The sequence below is a fragment of the Panthera uncia genome, chromosome B1 (assembly GCF_023721935.1).
Source record: "Panthera uncia isolate 11264 chromosome B1, Puncia_PCG_1.0, whole genome shotgun sequence".
In the NCBI taxonomy this organism is placed as follows: Eukaryota; Metazoa; Chordata; class Mammalia; order Carnivora; family Felidae; genus Panthera; species Panthera uncia.
The window spans coordinates 62,027,947-62,053,373 of record NC_064811.1 but is presented as its reverse complement, the minus strand read 5'-3'; the positions used below and the strand labels follow the sequence as shown (position 1 = coordinate 62,053,373).

Genomic DNA, 25,427 nt, shown 5'->3' with positions numbered 1-25,427 from the left:
ATCAATATGCATAGAATTTAGAGTGAATAGAATGAAATGAGGCTGAAGAGGTAGGTACAGCTTATTATCACGGGTCTTGAAGTGTAAGGCAATGTATAACCAACCAACAATCTTAAACAATGGAATGATGCCATCAGATACACCGCATTGTCTGCCATGGGGAGAATGGGTAAGAAGGGGAGAATATACAGAAAGGAAGACAACCTAAAAGCTGTGCTGCCCCATACTATAGCCATCAGCCACATGTGGCTATTGAGCTCTTCAGATATGGCTAGTACAAATTGAGATGGCTGAAAGTGTAAAACACACACTGGATTTCAAAGACTTTGTACAAAAATAACAATGTAAAATACCAATAATTTATACATATACCAAACGTATTGTGTGTTGAAATGATAAAACTTTGGATACACTGGGCTAAACAAAAATATATTATGAAAATTAATTTCACCTATTTTGCCTTATATTTTTTAATATGGCCATCAGAAATTTTTAAATTACATACATGATTTGGTTTTGTGGCTTGCATTATGTTGCATCACATTGAATGATGCTGAGTTAAAGTGTTACTTTAGCAATTTGTATAGGATGATGAAGGCTTAAATTCATTTAGACGCAATTTGAGTAAAGTGGATTTATTTAAGAGATACAGGGGCACCTGGGTAGCTCAGGCGGTTAAGCATCCGACTCTTGATTTCAACTCAGGTCATGATCTCATGGTTCATGAGATCCAGCCCCACGACAGTTTCTGTACTGACAGTGGGGAGTCTGCTTGTGCTTCTCTCTCTCCCTCCTCTCTCTGCCCCTCCCCCACTTTCCTGCACATGCACATTCTCTGTCTAAATAAATAAACATTTTTAAAAGGAGAGATATAAAGAATTGGGATAATTAGTTCATGTTGATGGTTGAATGAGAAAAGAGAAATAAATGGCAAGACTTAAGGATGGATCCAGGTATAAGGCTTGGGCAACTGAGTGGATATTAGTGCTCTTCAGTAAGATAGGAGAGGAGAAGGAGGGGCAGATTTAAGGGAAAGATACTGAGATCACTTTTGGATAACTCCTCAATATCCAGCTGGAAAAGTTAGGTAGGCAGACGTACAGACAGATGACAGTGTTTCCTAAATTGTGTTTTGAATAGCATTAGTCTCACAAGACACTCCTAAGAAAAAAAAAACATTCTGTGGCAAAATGTAAAAAATACCACCTACTAAAGATTATAATACACACTAACACATTAACATAGTAGAGATTCTGAGAAGTCAGATAGTAAAGAACCCTCTTTAGCATTTTCATCATATTTGATTATAGAAACCTTCCTTCTCCCCAATAATACTTGTTAATGTCTTTACGGAACACACTTTGAGAAGTGTTTTGTTTTTTTTTTATGGTAATCTAATCCTTTAGTAGGATAAAAGGTCAAATAAAAGCATGTCAAATGTCTGACCTTTAGCACAGGTTTACAAAAAATTTACTTTGGAATTTCTGTCAGATATATTTTCCATACCTAAGTTCCTCTATACAAGCCTCAGGAAATTTGGGGACATTTTAATGCTTTCTAGAATTTGAAGTGCTCCAAATAAAATACCAGATTTTCTACAGTTAGTTTCAATGTTAAAGAATTTGTAAATTCATAACAAAGAAAAATTCTTAAGTTTGAATATGTGATATCTAATGATCTAATAAAAGATAATCTCATTAAAACAAAGTTTGAAGGACAAAGTTTTCCAAAACATCCACTGAAATTGAAAAGAGGGAAGAAGTTGTGTTTTTTTCCTCATAAACTGCTTATTTAGTCAAAAAATATACAAGCTACTATAATTCACATTACTTATGGTGGCTTTGCTGTATGGATTCAGAAAATGAGTTGAGTAAACATACCTTATAAGAGGCAGCAGATGGCATGGTAATTTCCTTTGCTTAGCAACTAATATGTCATCCACTATGGGCATTGTCTAAATTCACATGCTAATATACAGTATTAGAACATTTAACAATAGGAAACTCCAACTCTTACAATCAAGGGTCTAGGTATAAGAGTCAGGTATTACATTAAATAACAAGCCATATCTAAACAAATTCAAACTTAAATTCTAAATTTTCTTTGGATTTAAGGTATCTTGAAATGCCATCGTTTTCAAAACCACTTTAAAAACTGAATCATGATTGGAGGTTAACTGGACTTATTGGGGTGATCATTTCACAATATATATAAATATTGAGTTATTGTATTATCCATCTGGAGCTAATGTTGGATGTCAATTATACCTCAATTAAAAAAAACCTGAATCATGCCATCACTTTGTATTTATGCAGTATATTTTACAGAAGATGTTGAATAAATTGGATCTTCCTTTTTCTCAAAAACTTCCTATACAATAGATGACATCAGAGTTAAGGGAAGAAGAAAAACACTGGACATTATCTAGTGCTTGAATTCACGAGCTGATTGATCTTGAGTAAAAACTTTACCAAGTCTCTATTTCTGCATTAGTAAATTAACAATAATATCAGTCCAACCCACTGCACATACTAAACATATTAAGCCATAATACATATGGTTGTTGTGAGGACCAAAACAAAACAACAGATTTTACTAGAAATGCTCCATGAAGGCACAAATTTTTGCTTTTATTTATTTATTTATTTATTTAGGTTCAATGCTGTGTCCTTCATACCTAGTAGTGTTCCTGGCACATAGTAAATACTCAGTGAATGCTATAAAAATGTTTCGAATATTACAGAGATGTGATGTATTATATGTAAGTTACCATTATTATTCACTAAACTGTAGAAGGCAAAATGCAGAAAGAGGATAAGAAACTTGCTCAAGTTATTTCCTAAGTCATAATGGAGTTAAGAAAGGCTTTTGAAGTCTAGGCATCTTATTTACCTGGTCATTCAACAATTATTTTAGAGTGCATGCTATATGCCAGGCATGGTGCTAGGTACTGGATATATAATGGTAAAAGATATATACATGAGAGCAGAAATGGGGCATAGACATTAAACAAATGAATACACAAATAAATGTTAACAAGAGCTACAAAGGAAGAAGACCATCTGATGAGAGAGAGTGAGGGTTCCCTAATTTACATCTTGACTGAATATTTACACTAAAATTCATCAACAAAAGGAGTTCATTTTAACAAGATGTGTATTTGTAGAGAATGTTCATTAATTTTTATACATATCACTATTTATAGCTATCACCAAATCAGGAGAAACTTAATATCATCTAGAATTAAACATCCAAGACAGGTCTATTAAAATAAAAATTTGGAAAAACACTGATGGCATTATTCACTCACCGCCATCATTTGAGTTCTCAGAACTAAGTGCTCAATGATATTTGCTCACTTTAATATCAAAAATTGGCTATAAGTCTCAAAAAAGGCCTTCAAAATCAAATACTATCCTTAAAACAGACTGACATCATGCCTTACTTTTACTAGGAACTCTAAGGATTTCATTGTGTTGAATTTTACTCTTTTAAAATGTTGAGGGTTATCATCGGTATGATCAAACATTATTTTCCCATGGGAACACATATTTGTTAAATGATTAACTTTCTCATTGAGAAAGGATTTCTCTTACACTAAAGAGATGTAATGATGGCTCTGATTTATTATTCCTTTGAATTATCAATGAATCCATTGAGATGACTAGACAAGTCGACTTGCTTTTAACGGTTAATTTAGGCTTTTAATCTACACAAAATTGCTTTCTACCTTGCAGGTAATATTGGAGAAGAGCAAGAGTGGAAACCAACCCTTTATTTTTAAGTGAACATAAAGAAAGGTAACACTGTATTTTGGATTAAAAAGCAATTGTTGGTAAATATGTTCTCTTAGCCTGACATAGTTGACAGTTGAAACTTTAAGGTTAGATATTGTCAATTATAATATAGGCAGAAACATTTTACTAAACAATTTAAGAGGAAGGAATAATTAAGGCTTTGTGTTAAAAAAATGGATTAATGTGACAAGACTAGTGGAATAAGAAAAATGGGTTTAAATACTAATCAGAAAATATGTTGATAGATTTTTTAAAATCTCCGATAAGGAGTTAAGTTTACAAAAGCTTTCTGTTAAAATAAAATGATTTGTTACTCTAAGGAACTATAATTTACCACCTTAAATAAATTTTCCCCAGAATTATTAATTTCTGTTTAAATCAACATTGAGGAATAATTTACATAAAATAAAATGCACCTATCTTAAGCAGTCATTTCTTCTATAACTCAGCATAAATATTCCTAAAAACCATAGCGCTATGCAAATTCCCACAATAAAAAAAAAAAAAAAAAAGAGCCCAAAGGGAAAATGGGGTTATGAAAGCAAGAGTCAAAGACTATGCCACTGACGACGGAAAAAGGAGGGAAAGGAGGTTAAAGGGGCAAGAGGAGGAGAAGAAGAAGGAAAAGATACTGCCTAATAAAAAGAAAGAACACTGTGGGAACCTGGGTGGCTCAGTCAGTTGAGCATCTGACTCTTGATTTTGACTCAGGTCATGATCCCAGGGTCATGGGGTCAAGCCCCAGGTCCCACCCGGTGCTCAGCAGAGAGCAGAGAGCACAAAGCCTACTTAAGATTCTCTCTTTTCTCTCTCTCAATCTCCCTTTGCCCTTCTCCCCTGATTGTGCACTCTCTTTCTCTCTCTCTCTCTAATAAATTGTTTTAAAAAGGTAGCACACCTGGGGCACCTGGGTGGCTCAGTCAGTTAAGCGTCTGACTTCAGCTTAGGTCTTGATCTTGTGGTTTGTGAGTTCAAGCCCCTCGTTGGGCTCTGTGCTGACAGTTCAGAGCCTGGAGTCTGCTTACGATTCTGCCTGTCCTTCTCTCTCTGCCCCTCCCCCACTCACACTCTGTCTCTCTCTCTCTCTCAAAAGTAAACAAACATTAAAAAATAACAATGATAAATACATAAATAGGTAGGTACGTAGCACACTTGAACAATTTTAAATCAGCTAGAACTAATGGAACCTTATAGAACACTCTACAACAACAACAGAATACACATTCTTCTCAAGCACACATAGAACATCCTAAATAACCAAAGAGTCAAAGAAGAAATGACAAGGGAAATTGGAAAATACTTTGAGATGAATGAAAATAAAAGTACAACAAACCAAAACTTATGAGATGCAGTTTGAGCAGCACTTAAAGGAAATTTTAGAGGGATGTCTAGGTGGCCCAGTTGGTTAAGCAACTGACTCTTGATTTCAGCTGAGATCATGATCTCAGCTCAGGTCATAATCTCATAGTTTGTGAGATCCAGCCCTGCATTGAGCTCTACACTGACAGCATGAAGCCTGCTTGGGATTCCCTCTCTCCCTCTCTCTCTCACTCTCTCAAAATAAATAAATAAACAAACAAATAAACATTGTTTAAAAAAATAAATAATTGAAGGAAAATTTATAGTTTTAGGTGCCTATATTAAAAAAGAAAAAAAGATATCAAATCAATAACCCAAGCTTCTGCCTTAAGATACTAGAAAAAGAGGAGTAAATTAAATCTAAAGCAAACAGAAGGAAGGACATAACAGATTAAAGTGATAACAAATCACTAGAAAATAAAAAACAATAAGACAACTAATAAAATCAAGATTGGTTCTTTGAAAAAAATCAATAAAATTGACAAACTTTAAACTACATTATTCAAGCAAAGAGAAGAATCAAATCAGCAAAAGCAGGATTGAGAGAGTAGACATTACTACCGACCATAAAGAAAAGCATAACAAGAACAGATTAGTGGTTACAGAAGTGGGGTGGCTGAAACGGGTGAAGATGGTCAAAAGTACAAACTTCCTGGGGCACCTGGGTGGCTCAGTCGGTTGAATGTCTGACTTTGGCTAAGGTCACGGTCTCACAGTCTGTGGGTTTGAGCCCTGCGTTGGGCTCTGTGCTGACAGCTCAGAGCCTGATCTGCTTCAGATTCTGTGTCTCCCTCCCTCTGCCCCTCCCCCTGCTCATACTCTGTCTTTTTCTCTCAAAAATAAACATTAAAAAAATTTTTTTTTAAAAAGTACAAACTTCCAATTAGAAGACAAATAAGTTTTGGGAATGTAACATATAGCATGGTGACTACAGTTAACATGATTACATTATATTACATTACATTACATTACATTACATTACATTACATTACATTACATATTTGGAAGTTCCTAAGAGAAATCCTAGAAGTTCCCATCACAAGAAAAAAATTGAACTGTGCGTGGTTATGGATGTTAACTAAACTTGTTGTGGTAATCATTTCACAATCAAATCATTATGCTGTACATCTAAAACTAATATAATGTTATATGCCAATTATATCTCAATTGCCCCATGTCACACACACACACACACACACACACACACTCTCTCCAGCTGGCTCTTTGCAAAAATTGACAAACTGATTCTACAATGTGTATGGCAATTTAAAAGACCCAAAATAAGTCCAGAAATAAACCTTCACATTTATAGTCACTTGATTGGCAACAAGAGTTTCAAGACCAATAGCAGGGGAAAAGAATAGTCTTTGCAATAAATGGTGGTGGAAAAAACAAATATCCATACACAAAGGAATGAAGTTGAACCCACTACCTCACACCATATAAATATTTAACTAAAAGTGGATCAAAGACCTAAATGTAAGAGCTATAACTATTAATGCATTTATAAGAAAACACAGGTGTTAACTTTCATGAACTTGGGGAGAGAAAGGGGGTTCTTAGATAAGATACCAAAAATACAAACAACAATAACAAAAATAAACAAATCAGACATCATCAAAAATAAAAAAAATTGTACTTCAAAGAACACCATCAAGAAAGTGAAAAGCCAACTCAGAGAATGGGAGAGAAATTTGGAAAACATTTATCTGATAAGAAACTTCTACCTAGAATACATAAAGACCTCTTACAAACCAATAAAATAACAAATAATCCAGTTTAAAAATGAGCAAAGATTTAGAATATATATGTCTCCAAAGAAGAAATACAAATGTCTAATAAGCACATCTTTATCTGAAAAATACATATCAAAACCATAATGAGACACCAATTCACACCTACTAGGATGGCTATTATTTAAAAAAAAAAATAGATAATAAGAAGTGTTGGTGAGGATGTAGAGAACTTAGAATGCTCACACACTGCCAGTAGGATTATAATATGATGTAGCCACTTTGGAAAACAGCCTGGTATATCCTCCAAAGACTAAATACAGAATAACCATTTGGTCCAGCAACTCCACTGCTAGGTTAATATCCAGGAGAAATTAAAACATATGTCCATATAAAAACTTGTATACAAATGTTAGTAGTACTATTGTTCGTAATAGCCAAACAATGGAAACAATCCTAATGTCCATTAACTAATGAATGGATAAAAAGAAACTGGTGGTAGCCATACAATGGAATATTACTCAACAATAAAAATAAATGAAGTACTGATACACAGTATAGCACAGATAAACCTTAAAAACATTATGCTAAGGGTTCCCGGGCAACTCAGTCTGTTAAGTGTCCAACTCTTGACTTCAGCTCAGGTCATGATCTTGTAGTCTGTGGGATCAAGTCCCTCAACATATTCTGTGCTGATAGCACAGAGTCTGCTTGGGATTTTCTCTCTCTCCGTCCCTTCTCTCTCTCTCTCTCTCTCTCTCTCTCTTTCAAAAATAAATAAATAAAACATTATGCTAAGTGAAAAAGCCAGTCACAAAAGACCACATATTATATGATTCCATTTATATGAAATGTCCAGAATAGGCAAATTTCTAGAAATAGAAAGTTTAGTGGTTACCGAAGACTGGGGAAATTATGTTAGGAAAACGAAGTGTGACTGGATAGGAAATTTCTTTTGGGGAGTTATATTGTTTTCTCAAATTGATGGTGATGATGGTAATGATTGCACAACTCTGAATATACAAAAAAAACCTGAGTGTACACTTTAAATGGGTGAATTGTATGGTATGTCATATATCTTAATAAAAATGCTATCAAATTTTTGATTAAAAATGAATTGCATAAACAACAGGGAAAAATCAATCTCACAGTGCTTTTTAAAAAGGATCAATAAAATAACAAACTTCTAGCTTAGAAGAATCAAGAAAAAAAAAAAAAAAGAAGACACAAAGTACCAGTATAGAAAAGAGGGGCAGAGGGGCATCATCACGGATACTATCAATGTTAAAAGGATAATAAAGAAATATTCTAAATACACTTATTGCAATGAATTTGATAATTTAGAAGAAATAAACAAAAAGTAAAGCTGACACCAAAAAAAAAATTTAAAAAAATTGAATAACTCTGTATCATTTGAATAAAGGAAATTAGTCATTTAAAATGTTCCCACTGAACCTAGTTGGATAAGTTTCTAATAAAATATCAAATCTAAATTAGCAACATATAAAAAAGATAACGCAGCATGACCAAGAGGGATTTATCTCAGGACAGAAGGTTGGTCTAACATCTGAAAAACAACCAATGTAAATCACCATGTGAACTAAAAAACAAAATCCATATGGTTTTCCTAATAGGTGTGGAAAGCACTTGATAAAATTTAACACTTAATATGAACAATAACAATTCCAAAACATTCTCAGCAAACTAGAAATAGAACTTCCTCAACCTTCCTCTTGCCATTAAAAAAAATTTAAATAAACAGAGATACCAATCATGGATTAGAAGACAATATTGTTAATGTACTAGTTCTCTCTAAATTAAAATGCTAATTCAATGAAATCCCAATCAAAATACAACAGCCCATTTTGTAGAAATTGAGAGATTTTTTTAAATGTTTATTTATTTATTTTGAGAGAGACAGAGCGCAATTGGGGTAGGGGCAGAAAGAGAGGAGGGAGAATCCCAGGCAGGCTCTGCACCATCAGCACTGAGGTCAGCATGGGGCTTGAACTCATGAACCATGAGATCATGATCTGAGCCAAAGAGTTAGTCGCTCAACAGACTGAGCCACCCAGATGCCCCAAAATTGAGACACTTAGAAACTTGGCTGAATCTAAAATTTATATAGGAATATGAACTTAAAAATAACCAGAACAATTTTTTAAATAAAGTTAGAGTGCTTATTTTATCTGGTTTTAAGACTTACCATAAATTACAGTTATCAAAATAGTGTGGTATTAGTATATGGACAGGTAAATAGATCAGTGGAACAAAATGGAGAGTTCAAAAATATGTCTATGCATATATGATTAATTAATTTTGACCAAGGTGCCAAAGAAAGGAGAATAGATGGTCTTTTCAACAAATGGTGCTAGAATAATTGGATAGCTAAATGGAAAAATGCAGCTCAATCATTATACCATGCAAAAAAAATTTTATTTGAAATAAATCACAAACCTAAAAGTGAAGGCTAAAACTTATAAACCTAATAGGAGAAATGTAATAGACCAAAATATAGAAGAAAATTTTTGCAACTTTGGGAAGGGAAAAGATATCTTAAGACACAGAAAGCATTAAGCATACAAGGATATTAATAAAATAGATATGAAAATTGTAAAATTCCATTCTTTGAAAAAGCTAACTAACAAAATGAAAAGCCAGTCCACAACTGGAAGAAAATATTTGCAACATATATATTTGACAAAGAACTTGAAACCAGATTATATAAAGTATTCTTCTAACTCAATGAGAAGACAACACAATTTTTAAAGAGCAAAACATTTGAACAGACACCTTGTTCTAATTACAAAAGAAGATATGAGAACGTCTAATTAGCACATGAAAAGAAGCTCAACATCATTAGTCACCAGAGAAATGCAAATTAAAATCACAATGAGATACCACTACACACCCACTAGAATAGCTAAAATTAAACAGATGAAGAATCCAACTGAGGATATGAAGTAATTTTAACTTTCAAACATTGTTGATGGGAGTGTAAATGGTATGACCACTTTGTAGACCTATTTGGTTGTTTCTTGAGAAAGTTGTCACTTACCATATGACCTAGCAGTTCCATTATTTATCCAAGGGAAATGAAAGCAAATGTCCACAGAATAAGCTTATACATGAATATTCATAGAAGTTTTATTCAGAATAGCCCCAAATGGGGAACAATACAAATACCCATCTTTTGAATACATTTGGCATATCTAAACGAGAGAATACATTTCAGCAATAAAAAAAGAACAATGTATTTGATACACACAGCAACATGGATGAATTTCAGTATTATTCTAAGCAAAAGAAGCCAAACAAAATATATGCATCACATGATATGATCCATTTATATGGAAATCTAGAGCAAGCATAAATACGGTGACAGAACACAAAACTATAGCAACAGAACACAAAATTACTGTTGCTTGAGGCTGAGGCAGAAATTAGTAAAAATTGCACTAAGTAAACTCTGAGGTGATGAAAATGTTCTGCGTTTTTATTTTCATCATGGTCATATGGGTATAAACTTTGGTCATACTCTGAAATGTACAGTCAGTTCTACTATCATGCTTATTTTGACAATGCAAATTTGTTTTAACACAGCACAAAAAATTTTTAATGTAACTTAAATTTTATGTATGATTTCATCTGCTAAAAAACACCAGATGAACAGAGAAAATTGTACCCAACTAAAGTAAGACATGTATATACACCCTGCCAACCTTCATACTACTATTTTCATATATGATACTTCAAACTGTTATAAACCCCACCATACAGTGTTACTACATTTGTTTTTAAAAGGTAATTTTTTAATGATAAAAATGACAAAACATCTTCCATATTTTCCCACATATTTACCATTTCTGGCCTTCTTCGTTCATTTATATGAAATTAGGTTTGTATCTGGTATCATTCTTCTTCCTCTAGAAGAACTTCTTTTAACATTTCTCATAATTCAGGTTTGCTGGAAATAAACTCTTTGCTTTTGTCTGCCCAAAAATGTCTTTATGTCACTCTCAGTTTTAAAGGATATTTTCACTTGACATAGAATCCTAGATGAATTTTTTTTTAATCATGTTAAACTTATCATTCTATTCCTTGTTTTGACTTATTTCCTGACAAGAAATCAGTAGTAATTCTTATCTTGGTACCCCTATATTTAATATTTCTTTTTTTCTCTGACTGCTTTCAAGAGTTCCACTTTATCACTGGTTCTCAACAATTCAAATAAGATAATGCCTTAGAAGAGTTTTCCTTTCTATCATCCTGCATGGAATTGGTCGAGTTTCTTAGATTTAGGAATTTTTCTTTCCATCTTGTTTGAAAAAATTAATCTATTTTTCCTTCAAATATTTTCTCTGGCTCCTCTTTCCTGCACTTTTCAGGAACTCCAATTACACCTACATTAGACCACTTGGAATATTCCTCGAGTCACTGAGAAACTGTTCTATTACAATCTTTTTTTTCTGTTGCTCAATTTGAATAGTTTCTATTTCAGTATCTTCAAGTTCACAATTCTTAATTCTTTTCTTCTACAGTGCCTAATCAGTTGATAATCCATAGGTGAATTTCCCAGACACTGCATTTCGTAGCTCTAAAGTTCTCTTTGCTTCTTTTTAATATCTTTCACTTCTCATAATGTTCATTTTTTTTCCATTACATACTTGAACATATGTACAGTAGTTACTTTAAAGCTCCATGTTATCTGCTACTTCATTCATCTCTGTCATTTATGTTTCTATTGACTGATTTGCTTCTCTGCATGTTCCTCCTTATTTGCATGTCATAATTTTGGGGGGGTACCAGATATCATAAATCCATGTTCTTGAGATTTTAGATTTTTTATTTTATTCAAGTATTGACTTTGGCAGGCAGTTACTTGCTAATCAACTTGATCCTTCTGAAGTTGTTTTTAAGCTTTGCTAGTAGTGGTCTAGAGTAGCCTTTACTCACAGCCGTTAGCCCTATTGTAAGGCATGACTCTGGGGTATCTACTGAATGCCCAAGATTTTTAATGAGGTCTTGCCACTCTGGTGGCAAAAACTCAAATGTCTCTCACCCACGTGTAAGCTCTGGGAATTGTTCAATTTACAGATTCCCAAAAGCAGCTTTTTGTCTGATTTTGTGGCATTTTATTCTAGGTATGTGCTCTTTAGCAAACAGCAAAAGATCTTTTGACATCCTGTAGATTCCTGGAGCTTCTCTACAGAGCATCTATATCTCTGGTGCTGTGCCCCACAAACTGAAGCTGCCATAGGCCTCCCACAATCTGATTTCAGTGTCTTCTCTAAAGAAACTGCCATGCTTTCCTTGGTTTCTCCCCTCCTGCACCACATCTGGCAAGTGACTTAGGCAGAACTTAATTTGACCTATGAAGCTGTAGCAACACACTCAGAATTTTTGCTATTCTAAACGGGAAAATTTTTTTGGATTAAATATTAAAATAGAAAGGAAAAAGAAAATCTAAAAGTAATACTAAAAGTAAGCCAGCTCCTCAGTCACTATGATTAAGTAATAGATTTAAATTGCAGCTAAGAATGAGTCTCATTTCTGTTAATCTAATAGGGCTGACAAACATAGCAATATTTGAGAAAAAAATAAGAGTGAGAAAATTATCTTGTATCATGAGGCACAAGAAGAAAAAAGTGTTTGAATGTTCTACCAAACTTCTAATCAACAGTGTGGCTCTGTAGAACACTGTACTGGGGGGGGGGGGGGGCGCGGAATCTGAGACCATGTAGAAATCAGTGGGAATGAATTCTGTGATTCACACCATCTGTCACAATTTGCCTGGTTGGAGATGGGGGATGATAGAACATAAGCCATGAATTTACAGTCCCCATTCTAGGTTGAGTAGTAATTGAAATTGCATAATGTACCAGAAACAATACCTGTAAAACTTTATAGGCCTAATTTTTTAAAATGTATGTTTATTTATTTTGAGATAGAGAGAGAGAGAGAGAGAGGGCATGCAAGTGGGGGAGAGGCAGAGGAAAAGGGAAAAAGAGAATCCCAAGAAGGTTCTATGCTCAGCCCAGAGCCCATCACAGGGCTCAATCTAATGACCATGAGATCATGACCTGAGCTGAAATCAAGAGTCAGATGCTTAACTAACTAAGCCACCCAAACACCCCTTTATATGTCTAATTTTATTGAATATTCAGATTCAGATTTAAGAAGGGGGTAATGTTCAAAACCAGGTTCTAGAGTCTGACAGAGAACCCTTCATTATATAGGATAATTAGAAGAAAAATAATCCCTCCCAAGGAAGCCAGTAACTTGTTAGAATTAGAAAATGATTTCTTCCACCTTTTAATTTTTAAGAAAAATTTATTTTATAAATTATGTAAAACTCTAGATCACCATGTTACAACTTTAATCTATGGAAAGTGATATTCTAAATTCCATTTCCTCTACTAACAGAATTTAAAAATTCTTCATATATTATTAAAGAATGTCACAGTCAGCAAAATGGTTAAAATGAAAAACATAAACCAATTATTGGCAAGGATATGGAGCAGGATGTGGAACTCCTACATGTTGGGAGTGTATATTGGTACTATGTTGAAAAGCTGTTGAGCATCATCAACTATAAATGAGCATATACCTAACTTATGATCCAGTAAATCCACTTCTTAGGTATTTATCCAACAGAAATGCATATATGTGTTCACCAAAAGAAACAGACAATAATATTAATAAGCAGCATTATTTACAACCCTAAGACTTCACCAGAATGTACAAGAATGTTCATATCAGCATTATTTGTAATACCCTTAAACTGTAAACAATCCACGTTATCAATAGTAGAATGGAAAACTGATACATTCATACATTGGAATATTCTACAGCAATTAGCATGTGAGCAAAATTACAACTACACACAATAATATGAATTTCATAAGCATAATGACTGAATGAACCCAGACCTCCCCCTAAAATACTTATGATAATTATTATTCTATTTACATAAAGTTTAAAAATAGGTAAAACAAGTATGTGGTCTTAGAAGTCGTATTGGTCACCTTGAATAGGAGTAGTTTCCAAGAAAGGAATGAAGGGGTTTCTGGGGTGCTGGTATTATCTATTTCTTGATCTATGTGCTACGTACATACTCACTTTGGGAAAATTCATCAAGGTGTTTACATATTTTTTTTAGATTTTTTTTCTACAATTTATTTTTTATAATTTACATCCAAGTTAGCACACGGTGCAACAATGATTTCAGGAGTAGATTCCTTAATGCCCCGTGCCCATTTAGCCCACCCCCCCTCCCACAACCCCTCCAGCAACCCTCTGTTTGTTCTCCATACTTAAGAGTCTCTTATGTTCTGTCCCCCTCCATGTTTTTTATATTATTTTTGCTTCCCTTCCCTTATGTTCATCTGTTTTGTACCTTAAAATCCTCATGAGTGAAGTCATATATTTGTCTTTATCTAATTTGGCTTAGCATAATACCCTCTAGTTCCATCCACGTAGTTCCAAGATTTCATTCTTTTTGATTGCCAAGTAATACTCCATTGTGTGTGTGTATATCCTATATATATATGTATATAAATACATATATATGTACATAAATACATATATATATACATACATATATATATATGTATACACACACACACACACACACACACACACACACACGGGGCATTAAGGAATCTACTCCTGAAATCATTGTTGCACCATGTGCTAACTTGGATGTAAATGTGTATGTATATATACATATATATATACACACACACATCTATTCATCCATTGATGGACATTTGGGCTCTTTCCATACTTTGGCTATTGTTGAGAGTGCTGCTATAAACATTAGGGTGCATGTGTCCCTTTGAAACAGCATACCTGTATCCCTTGGATAAATACCTAGTAGTGCAATTGCTGGGTCATAGGGTAGTTCTATTTTTAGTTTTTTGAGGAACCTCCATACTGTTTTCCAGAGTGGCTGCACCAGCTTGCATTCCCACCAGCAGTGCAAAAGAGATCCTCTTTCCCTGCATCCTTGCCAACATCTGTTGTTGCCTGAGTTGTTAATGTTAGCCATTCTGACAGGTGTGAGGTGGTATCTCATTGTAGTTTTGATTTGTATTTGCCAGATGATGAGTGATATTGAAGGGTGTTTATATGTCTGAATTAAGGTTGTAAGTCAATGAAACTTGCCTTAAAATTACTGGGCAATAACAACAATGTACAGGTTTACAGCACAGTTGGAACTTGAATCCTTATAGTTTAACTCCAGGTTTGTGATCTTAATCACTATTATTTTACCAATCTAACTTACAGAAGTACTCATTCATACTTGCAAAAAGACACACATATGTGTTCATCAAAATGATATATGTGAAATAACCTAAATATCAACCAATAGGTAATATATATATTACCATGCACCTGGTAATGAATGTACCCTGATATATATTACCAGATGTATGGTATTTATGTTAGGTAATGTATATATTACCATATACCTGGTAATATTTTTCTATGATACCATATACCTGATAATATATACATTACCTAACATAAATACCATACATCTGGTAATATATACATTACCTAACATAAATACCATACACCTGGTAATATATATCGGGGTACATTCATATTATGGAGAAATACAAAACCTTTTAAAAAATGTAATAGTCATGGAATAATGCTTGATATTATTGAGTGAAAAGTTAATTGTGAAATATTAAATACAGTACAATACAATCCATATTTATCCATATGTCAATAGGCAGATGTAGGAACAGAATTTGTAAAAGTATAGAAGATTCACATGGAAGTTGGGTGGGGGAAATCAGAAGTTTGGCTCTGATTGAACCTTTTTACCACGGGAATCTGTTCATGTGTTTATATTTGTTTAACAAAATGAAATTGACAATTCTCCCCTCCAAAGAATAAATAAGCAACTTTTTTTGCATTCAAAGAATATTTCCTATTGTATATACTTTCAGATTAATAAATATTTTGAGTTCAAAGAAATATAGTTATGGATTTCACAGAAATCATAGGAGACATTTAATAAAAATTCAAGGAATGAATGGGCCTTGGAGATTTGTTAATCCTGTCAGTGCTACTAATTCTTCCTAAATATCCATCCAAGCTATAGTGAGCTAATGTAGTGGGCATCTATTGGTTTTCCTCCCCAGCACTCAACAGCTATTTCTTTTGGTAAAAGCACTTCAATATTCTCCTGTGGAATTTCTTCTATCCTACTGTACACACCTTAGGTAAGATGATCAATTCTGTTTTCTTTCGACCAAAGAGTAGGTGTGTAAACTAAACTAGGCCAACCAGACTCTCTCCCTTGAGAACTTAAATCTTGAGTGGAATGACATAAAGTCAGAAAACAGAGCTGATTCAGTACCGGAAGAAACTGTCCATTGGTTCTTGCTACTTAGATTCCATTAGCTGCTTCCTAATCTTTCCCAATACCAGTTGTTTGGCTTTTCCTTAGATTCTGTGAATCATCCCATTTCCTTAGAACACATTCCTTCTCTGGTTAAGTCAGTCAATTTCCACTGACAGCAACTGAAGAATGCTATTGATACAGCTGAATGTAAACACACTAAGAATCCACAGCATCTAAGTTTTGTTTATTAATTTTGTGCCAGGATTTCCTTCTTTATAAAACCTACATTAGTTCTAACTCTACTTCTGGAGCTTCATAGTATCCAAGCTCCATCTTGCAATGGCACATATTTAAAAACTAACAACTATACCTAAATACTTTCTCAGCAAAAAACTCATTTTCTCAATTAAAATATGTGTGACTACTTTAACTCACCAGAAATGGTTTTAATAAAAAAGACAGACAATTCCAAATGTTGATAAGGATGTGGAGAAACTGGAACCTTCATTCCTTGCTGGAGGGAATATAAAATGGGATAGCTACTTTGTTTTTGTTTTTTTAATATTTATTTATTTTTGAGACAAAGAGAGAATGAGCAGGGGAGGGGCAGAGAGAGTGGGAGACAGAGGACCAGAAGTGGGCTCTGCACTGACAGCAGTGAGCCTGATGCAGGGCTCAAACTCACGAACCACAAGATTATGACCTGAACCGGAGTCAGACACTTACCTGACTGAGCCACCCAGGCACCCCTGGGATAGCCACTTTGGAAAGCATTTTATATAATTAACATATTTATATGATTTAGTGTTTTTAAATTGAATTTACAAATAATCACCTATTGTAATGTCATCCTAGGCAATGATACCCATGAAATCATGGTCTTTATACGTTAGCTATATTTTTCTATGATACATTAAAGATTACTTAACTATTAATTTAAAATGTGGTTCACTTACCATTCAAATTCATTTCTTGTGCAACTAATGGTATATACTTATTGCCCTTTGGGAACCACTGGGTTTTTTCTATTTAGAAAAACATATAAATTAATTTTCATTAAAGCAATTGCCAACTTAGTAAACAATAATATAAAATTTATGTAACATATGATGAGATACAGAAAGTGTTAGGCCTTTCATGTAGCAAACACTTAGTGATTGCTTTTGGTTGCCTTTTCTCAAGAGTAAGTGACTGAAGAGCTGGGAATGTGGGAAACCTCCAGAGTCAAGAAGTCTCCTGTCTACTCTGTATTCATGATCACAGCCATGCTCTTACAGGAGCAAAGGCGACTTCCACATAGGTAGAAGGGAAAAAAGGAACTACAACAAAATGTTATTTAAAGAATTATGGGTCATTGTTTTCTTTAAATTTTTCATTGTTTTTCCTTTCTCTGCTTTGCCAAATTTATTTATTGCTCTTCTATTTTTTTTAAATAAAACAATACAGTAAAACTTTTTGTTCCTCAGATGAAAACTGAATATTTCATCCTTCAGATGAAAACTGAATATTATTTCAACCTATTCCTTATAATAGTTACATTTCTAATTTGATCTTTTGATTCAAAAACAAAAATGTAAGTAAAGATACCAACTTCTTCCTTATTTTTTGAAGTATTGATAGTTACATACAACCTTTGGTGGCTAATTATGTTACTATGTACATGTACTAAGTTCTCAGAGCAATGGAAATAGATATTTGCCCATTATTACATGAAAAATATAATACTAAAAACCTGAATTCAAAAAAAAAAAAAACAAAAACAAAACCCAAAACTGAATGCCCTAAATGGCCAAAGTAGAACACAAAAACAATGGGTTCTGAAAAATGGACCTAAAATCTTCTTATAATTATATCTTGATTATTCTTAAAACGCTATAGGTTAAGAGATATGATGTATGGAATTTTTCAGAGAGCCATCTAGCCTAATGGATAAGATGTTGGACTCTGGATATGTAGAATTTGCTTTTATTTTTTTTTAAGTTTATTTATTTATTTTTGAGAGAGATCACAAGTACGTGAGTGTGAGTGAGGGAAAGGCAGACAAACAGAATCCCAAGTAGGCTCCACACCGTCAGTGCAGAGCCCAATGTGGGGCTCGAACTCAGAACCATGAGATCATGACCTGAGCCAAAACCAAAAGTTGGATGCTTAACTAATGGAGCCACCCAGGCACCTCAAGGGATTTGCTTTTAATTACTCTAGCAGGGATAAGGATAAACTGGGGAGTTGTGGATAGATGAAAGGGATAGATGTAAACAGCACAATTGCATAGTGCTGATAATTGCTGAAGCTGGGCGGTGAGTAAACAGGTGAGTAAATTTTTCTGTATTTTTGAAAAATTTTATAATAAAACAGAAACAAAACCTCTAAATACGCACTATTACAATGACAACTACAGCAAACGCCATAGTATGTTCAAAATAGAATAAAATTTATTAAAAACCCGTTATAAAACAAAGCTCCAAATGGTCTATATAGTAATTTTGCTTTTTTATCTGTATACTCAAATGAAAAAACAAGTATTTACCAATACGCACAAGGCTATTTAAAAGTTGTATGAAAGGTTATGATCGCCACCTACTGGACTTTCTGCGTAACTGCTTGCTACAGGAAAAACACTACTGAATTAAGTGCCCCTATCCCACGCCAAGCATCTTGTCTTTCACAAGACAATCCTATTAATACCATTAAATTTAGGTTCACGCGTGTGTTTATATTAATAATGTTAGGTTACATAACTTTTAACAACGTGAAATGCCACCTTCAAAAAGATCATAAAATTTTGTCAGAAAGTACAGTGGTGACCATCTTATGATGTCCTTATATTACAGAAGAAAGATCCCAGATTTTGAAATGTTTTCTCATAGAGGGAGAGCCAGAATTTAAATTATTTACACACAGAGATAGACCAGAAACCTATAAATTAGTCCTGGCTCTTAAATTTGGCACATTATCTTTTAATCATCCCTGTCTTTTAAAATCTCAACTTTTAAGGGGCATTAAGGAATCTACTCCGGAAATCATTGTTGCACTATATGCTAACTAATTTGGATGTAAATTTTAAGAAACATTTTCTAAAATCTCAACTTTATTGCAAATTTTACATTTTTTTATGACCTAGCTAACTGCATATACCAGTGATTCTCAACCCCAGTGCATTAGAATTAACCTGTGGAATTTTTACATAAACTGTTGCTGTTACTACAGCCAGAGATTTTTTTATCTAGCCATGATTAAAAGAGCCATTAGTAAATAACAGAGGTTCTCAAAGTGTTGTCCATAGAACAGCAACATCATCATCACCTGGGAATTTGTTAGAAATGTGAAAAGGTCAAGGTCCACCCAAAACTGCTAGGCAGAGCCCAGAAATTTGTGAGTGTGAGCCCACCAGGTAATTTGGAATGAGGCTAAAGTTTGAATAGTACTAGTACTTAATATAAAATTTTTTAAGTTTTTAATTTCTTCAAATATAAGATTTAATTTATTGTTCTCTAAGAATATAATAATATAAAAGAGAAAGATATTTATGTTCAGAGTTATCTAGTACAATTCTGTTTTTCCAGAAACATACCATAATAAACACTCAACATTAGTTCTAGTTAGCCAAAAGGAAAAATGCATAATGGAAGGGTAGGGAATAATTTGTCCATTGGCCAGTTAATTAAACCCTGGAACGTTCCTGCCCAGAGTAAGTTTTCCAACCATATTTCCTTGTTCAGGTTTGATCTGATCACAAAGGCACCTTTCTAAGACATAATTAAGACTCCTAGCCATACCATACCTTTTAACCCAGTAATGTCACTGCAAGGATTAGAGAGGAAAATAAATTACAAATCCAAAGCATTATAAATAATAGAGGAGGGGGATCTGAAAGTGAGTTAAATGCCCAACAATTGAGAAATAATTCCATAAGTTATAGCATCAACAGGATGGAGTATTATTCAACCATTAAAATGATGCTTTTCCTATAAGACTTTAATTAATATGGAAAAATGCTTACTTTATAGCATCATGTGTATATTCTGTCTCTCTCTGCCAACTGAAAATGGAGAGCACCAAAATATTCATGCTGGTTATCTTTGAGCAGTAGGATTATGAGTAGATTTATTTTTTATGTTTATTAGTGTTTCTAAAACTTTCAATTATAAGAGCATCCTTAATCTACTAATCAGAAGAAAATCTACAAACATAGTAATAGAGCTTCTACTCTGAATTAGGATCTCTAAATAATGATTAATCAGTAAGTTTTCAAAAGACAGTAATTGGGGAAAACAAGTAAATACCTTTTTCTCTCCATCCTAACACTACTCTTTTCTCACGCCATTCCTTCTAACCCTTTTACTTCTACTTTCTCATATCCACTCTGCCATAACCCCATAACTAGAGATACCAAGACACTGAAGTATAATTCTTCAATATTTTTAAAATTTTAAAGTGTCACATAAATAGGTTGATTTATCTTTTAAGATATATAAAAAGGAGGTACCATACCCCAATGGTTAAGAGAACAGGCTTTAAAATCACACAGATCTAGGTGTGAGTCTTAGGTTAGGGGAGCTCACATAGGTTTCAATTTCCTTACCTGTGAAGTGGGAGTAGCAAACCCCCCTCACCGAACCGCTATGAGGATGAAATGAGACAGTGCAGTAAAGGCATAAGATGGTAGGTGGGCACTCAACAGAAGGTAACTGCTGTTACTATTTTGTAGTTACTGTTAACTTTTGTAGTTACTGTTTTTGGTAAACAGCCTTTACATTTTAATTTTCCTGTGGGGGGAAAAAAGCTTAATGGGGTACAGTGATTGCTCATGGTCATTTGGACTTCTCGGACAACTTCCACTTCAAAAACAATTTGGGAGACCTACATGAAGCTGCCAAAATATTCTTTACGAAGTGAAGATCCCACCAATGAATTTATCAATGCTACTATTTCATGAAAGAAGCAGCATTTGAACATCCATTAAAAATAAATAAATAAAAAAGTAGAAGATAGTCTCTGAGTGAAGGAAATCATTCCAAAGAAAGGACAGTGGGCAACTGCATGCCAAAATTATCCTTATGTTTTTGATTTTTTTCACCTACCAGTAAATACTTAAAGATCAACACCAGTTTGCAAACTGACACTTGGTGAAAGACACTTAACTTTCTAGCCTGATTCTTCTCCATTAAATGAAATTGTTCTATCTACATCATGGGATGTTCAGTCAACAAACACTAACCAAACCTATTACTTGCTATTAAGCAAAGGAATTCAGGCTCAAATGAGATTAAGTGTATGAAAACACTATACACTGTATATATAGCACAAAGCACCATAAAATTATACACTACTGTTACTACAAAAAACCACAAATATTATAAATTAATTCCTAAAAGAAAAAAAGCTTTCCCACCTACATTTTAACGTCTTAGTCATTTTCTATATGCATGCTATCACAAATGATATTTAGAATTTTTAGAAAAAACACTTTCCATACTTTTTCCATAGAAAATAGACGTATTTAGGATATAGCTCATGACTCTGCCATTCTCTGTCCTATGAAAATTGAGAATATTACTTTTCCCTCAGAATGGTATGGCTCTCAAGGGAAAGTTATTAAGCTAGAAATTTCTGCTACAATTATGAGCGCGCAGAATCCAAATTCTAAGGAAGACAATTTAATATAGGTTCAGACAGAGAAAATTTTTTCTTATTTTTGAAAGTGTTGTAAGATTTTTTCCGAGTGTTAAAATCAAGTATGATGATTAAGAAATAACAAGACACCAAATGTAGAAATTATACAGTTTTATAATTGTCTCCATTGCTTCTTAATCCACTGAAAATAATTTCATCATATAACATTTTTAGGCATCTTCTTTGTTATTTTCTTTGGTTTCTACTTCTTTAGGCAACAATGGCTCGATCTTTAGTAACAAACCTTCACTTGTTGAAGTACGAAGGAAAGCTCGTACCACAAAAGGTCCTGGAAACAAAGACAAGAATCAACTTTTATTTTACTCCACAGATACATAATGAGCAGATATAAACATACAACAACAAACCTTATATAACTCATGTTATATTTTCCACTTGAAAAGTACTGATATTACTGAACTAAGATTTTGAATTATAAGGAACACAAGATCATTTGCTTTCTAGAGTAGAAGACAAACTAAAGAAACTCCAGCATATTAGAGATTTACCCTTGAAACTACATAATCTATAATAATTCATTTCTCTCTTCCAGAAGATGATCACCTAGAATTTATTTTACTGCAAAGTTGAAACTGAAGGGAGCAGGTGGTGATATTTACATGTGATGGCAATATTCTAAATATTTATTTGAAATATCACAGATGCTATCTCTGTGTTACTAAACATTTAGTAAAATTCCCTAAAAATGAAAAAGCTTTCATAAGAACAATTAAGAGACTTCATTTAAAATGGCAAAGAAAGATAGAGACAGTTCAAGATGGCAGCATAAGAAGATCCTTAACTCACCTCTTCCCACAGACACAGCATATCTACAGCTACATATGGAATAAATTCCTCGAAAAAGTCCTGAAAACCAGATGAGCAGTATCTCCACAACAAAGGATAAAAGGGCTGCATGAAGACAAGTAGGAATGGCAGAGACAATACTGTCTGCAAAAACCCCACTCCAGGCAAGGCGACCGAAAATCGGGAGGGATCTCAAAAATACAGAACTTTTCCCTGAGGACAAGGGCTTTGTTCCCCAAACTAGGCACCCCAACCACTGTGTCCTGTATCAGACAGATGAGCTCCCAAAACATATGGCTTTGAAAACCAACAGAGTGCATCCAAGAGAACCACAGAACTGGAAAGAACAGGGAACTCAGTGTTAAAGGGCTCACACATAAACTCATTCCACAACCTGGTGCAAAAGAAGCAGTGTGAAAAGCACTAGACCATATGTGAAGGAAACCCACTTATTAATCTTAAAACAACTGCTGGAAAGAAGAAACCTATTGAGACTTTCTTTGGGGATAAGAGTGCATTTTTGCAATCTCATTCAACCTTGCTAATGCCAGTGCTGGCAGGAGCCATGTTGGCAATCCTACTCTAACCTATCAGCGCCACTGAGCATGCTCTGCCCCTCTTCCATGCCACATCCAGAGCACAGCTGGTGGGCAACCTTGCTGTGGGGCAGCCAAACTGCAACCAACCAGGTGAGCAACCCCACCCAATAAGGCAGCCTGTTGCACAGGCAGCCAGTTGAGACCCAGCCCACCCCCTCATTCCTACCATACCCGTGTCATAGACAGACAAGTACCCCACACCCATCCCCACCCTCCCCGCACACAGCTGGCAGGTGTGTGAAGCCCACACAGGGGATACCTTGAGCACCAGGCTCTGGTGGCTGGGGGATTACACTTCTAAGCCCCACAGAAAATCTTGTATACAGGCCACTCCTGATTGGGAGAGGTAGCTATTTCAATACATAGAAACACACAGAATCAGGCCAAATTAGGAGATAGAGGAATATGTTCCAAATGAAAGAACAAGGCAGAACCTGAGAAAAAGACCTTAATGAAATGATCATAAGTAATCTGCCTGACAAAGGGAGCAAAGTAACAGCCATAAAGATGCTCACTTGGGGGAAAGCATGGATGAACACAGGAGAACTTCAATAAAAAGACAGAAAATATATGAAAGTACCAAACAAAAATCACAGAACTGAAGAATAAAATAAGTGAACTGAAAAATACATTGGAGAAGCTCAACAGCAGACTGAATGAGAAACAGATCAGCAACCTGGAAGACAAAGCAATGGACTCACTCAGAGAAGGAAACAAAAAGAAAAAAGAATTTTAAATAGTGAAAATAGCTTAAGGAACACATAGGACAACTTCAAGCAGAGTAATATTCTCATTATAGGGGTCCCAGAAAGAGAAGAAAGGGGCAGAAAACTTATAAAAAAGAGAAAAATAACTGAAAACCCTAACTTGAGGAAGGGAATCGACATCCAGATCCAAGGTCAGAAAGTTCTAAATAAGATGAAACTGAAGAGATTCACACTAATTAAAATGTCACAAGTTAAAGACAGAATCTTAAAAGCAGCAGGAGAAAAACAACTTGATACATACAAAGGCAGCCCCATAAGGCTATTAGCAAATTTATCAGAAGAAACTTTGCAGGCAAAAGTGACTGATAGAACATATTCAAGGTGCTTAAAGGAAAATATCTACAACCAAGAATACTGTACCTAGCAAAGTTATCATTCAAAATAGGAAAAGGGATAAAGAGTTTTTCAGATAAGAAAAAGGTAAAGGAATTCATGATCATTTAATCAACCCTACAAGAAATGTCAAATGGAATTCTTTAAGCTGAAAGGAAATAGTACTAATGAATGACAAGAAAACATACTTAGTAAAAACGTCACTGGAAAATGTAAGTATATTGTAAAAGTAGTGCATTTACTCACTTATAAAACCAGTATAAAAGTCAAAAGACAAAAGTAATAAAATTAATTAAACCTATATTAATTAGTTAATGACATCAAAAAGTGTTAAAATGTACATCAAAACCATAAAACACAGGGGATGGAATAAAAATGTAGAGTTTTGGAATAAGTTTCAATTAAGTTGCTACCAGATGAAAACAGACTGTTATATACACAGAATGGTATATATGAACCTCACGGTAACCACAAAGAAAAAAACTTATAGCAATATAAAAAGAAAATGAGAAAGGGATCTAAACATAACACTAAAGAAAATTATTAAGACCAGAAGGAAAGACAGAAAGAAAAGAACAGAGAGGAACAAGGAAAAAAGCCAGAAAACAATTAACAAAATGGCAATAAGTACATACCTATCAATAATTACTTTAAACATAGTCTAAATCTTTCTTTTTTTATTTTTTTATTTTATTTTTTTAATGTTTATTTATTTTTGAGAGAGAGAGAGAGACAGAGTGCGAGCAGGGCAGGGGCAGAGAGAGAGGGAGACACAGAATCTGGAGCAGGCTCCAGGCTTTGAGCTGCCAGCACAGAGCCCAATGCAGGGCCGAAACCCACAAACCATGAGATCATGACCTGACCCCAAGTTGGACCGAGTGAGCCACCAGGCCAACCGAGTGAGCCACCAGGCGTCCCTAACTCTTTCAATCAAAAGACACAGAGTGGCTGAATGGATTTAAAAAAACAAACAAACAAAAACAAGATTCATCTAT

At 34.2% G+C, this 25,427-nt stretch overlaps 1 protein-coding gene across 1 annotated transcript in view; it reads right to left on the bottom strand.

Moving 5' to 3' along the window:
• Nucleotides 1–22,022: 22,022 nt before the first annotated feature.
• The window catches only part of MRPL1 (mitochondrial ribosomal protein L1), a 97,499-nt gene continuing 94,094 nt past the window's right edge, over nt 22,023–25,427 (bottom strand). The window contains exon 9 of the mRNA XM_049632096.1: nt 22,023–22,215. Coding sequence (XP_049488053.1) covers nt 22,097–22,215 — 119 coding nt within the window. The 3' untranslated portion in view covers nt 22,023–22,096. The remainder of the gene's footprint in view (nt 22,216–25,427) is intronic.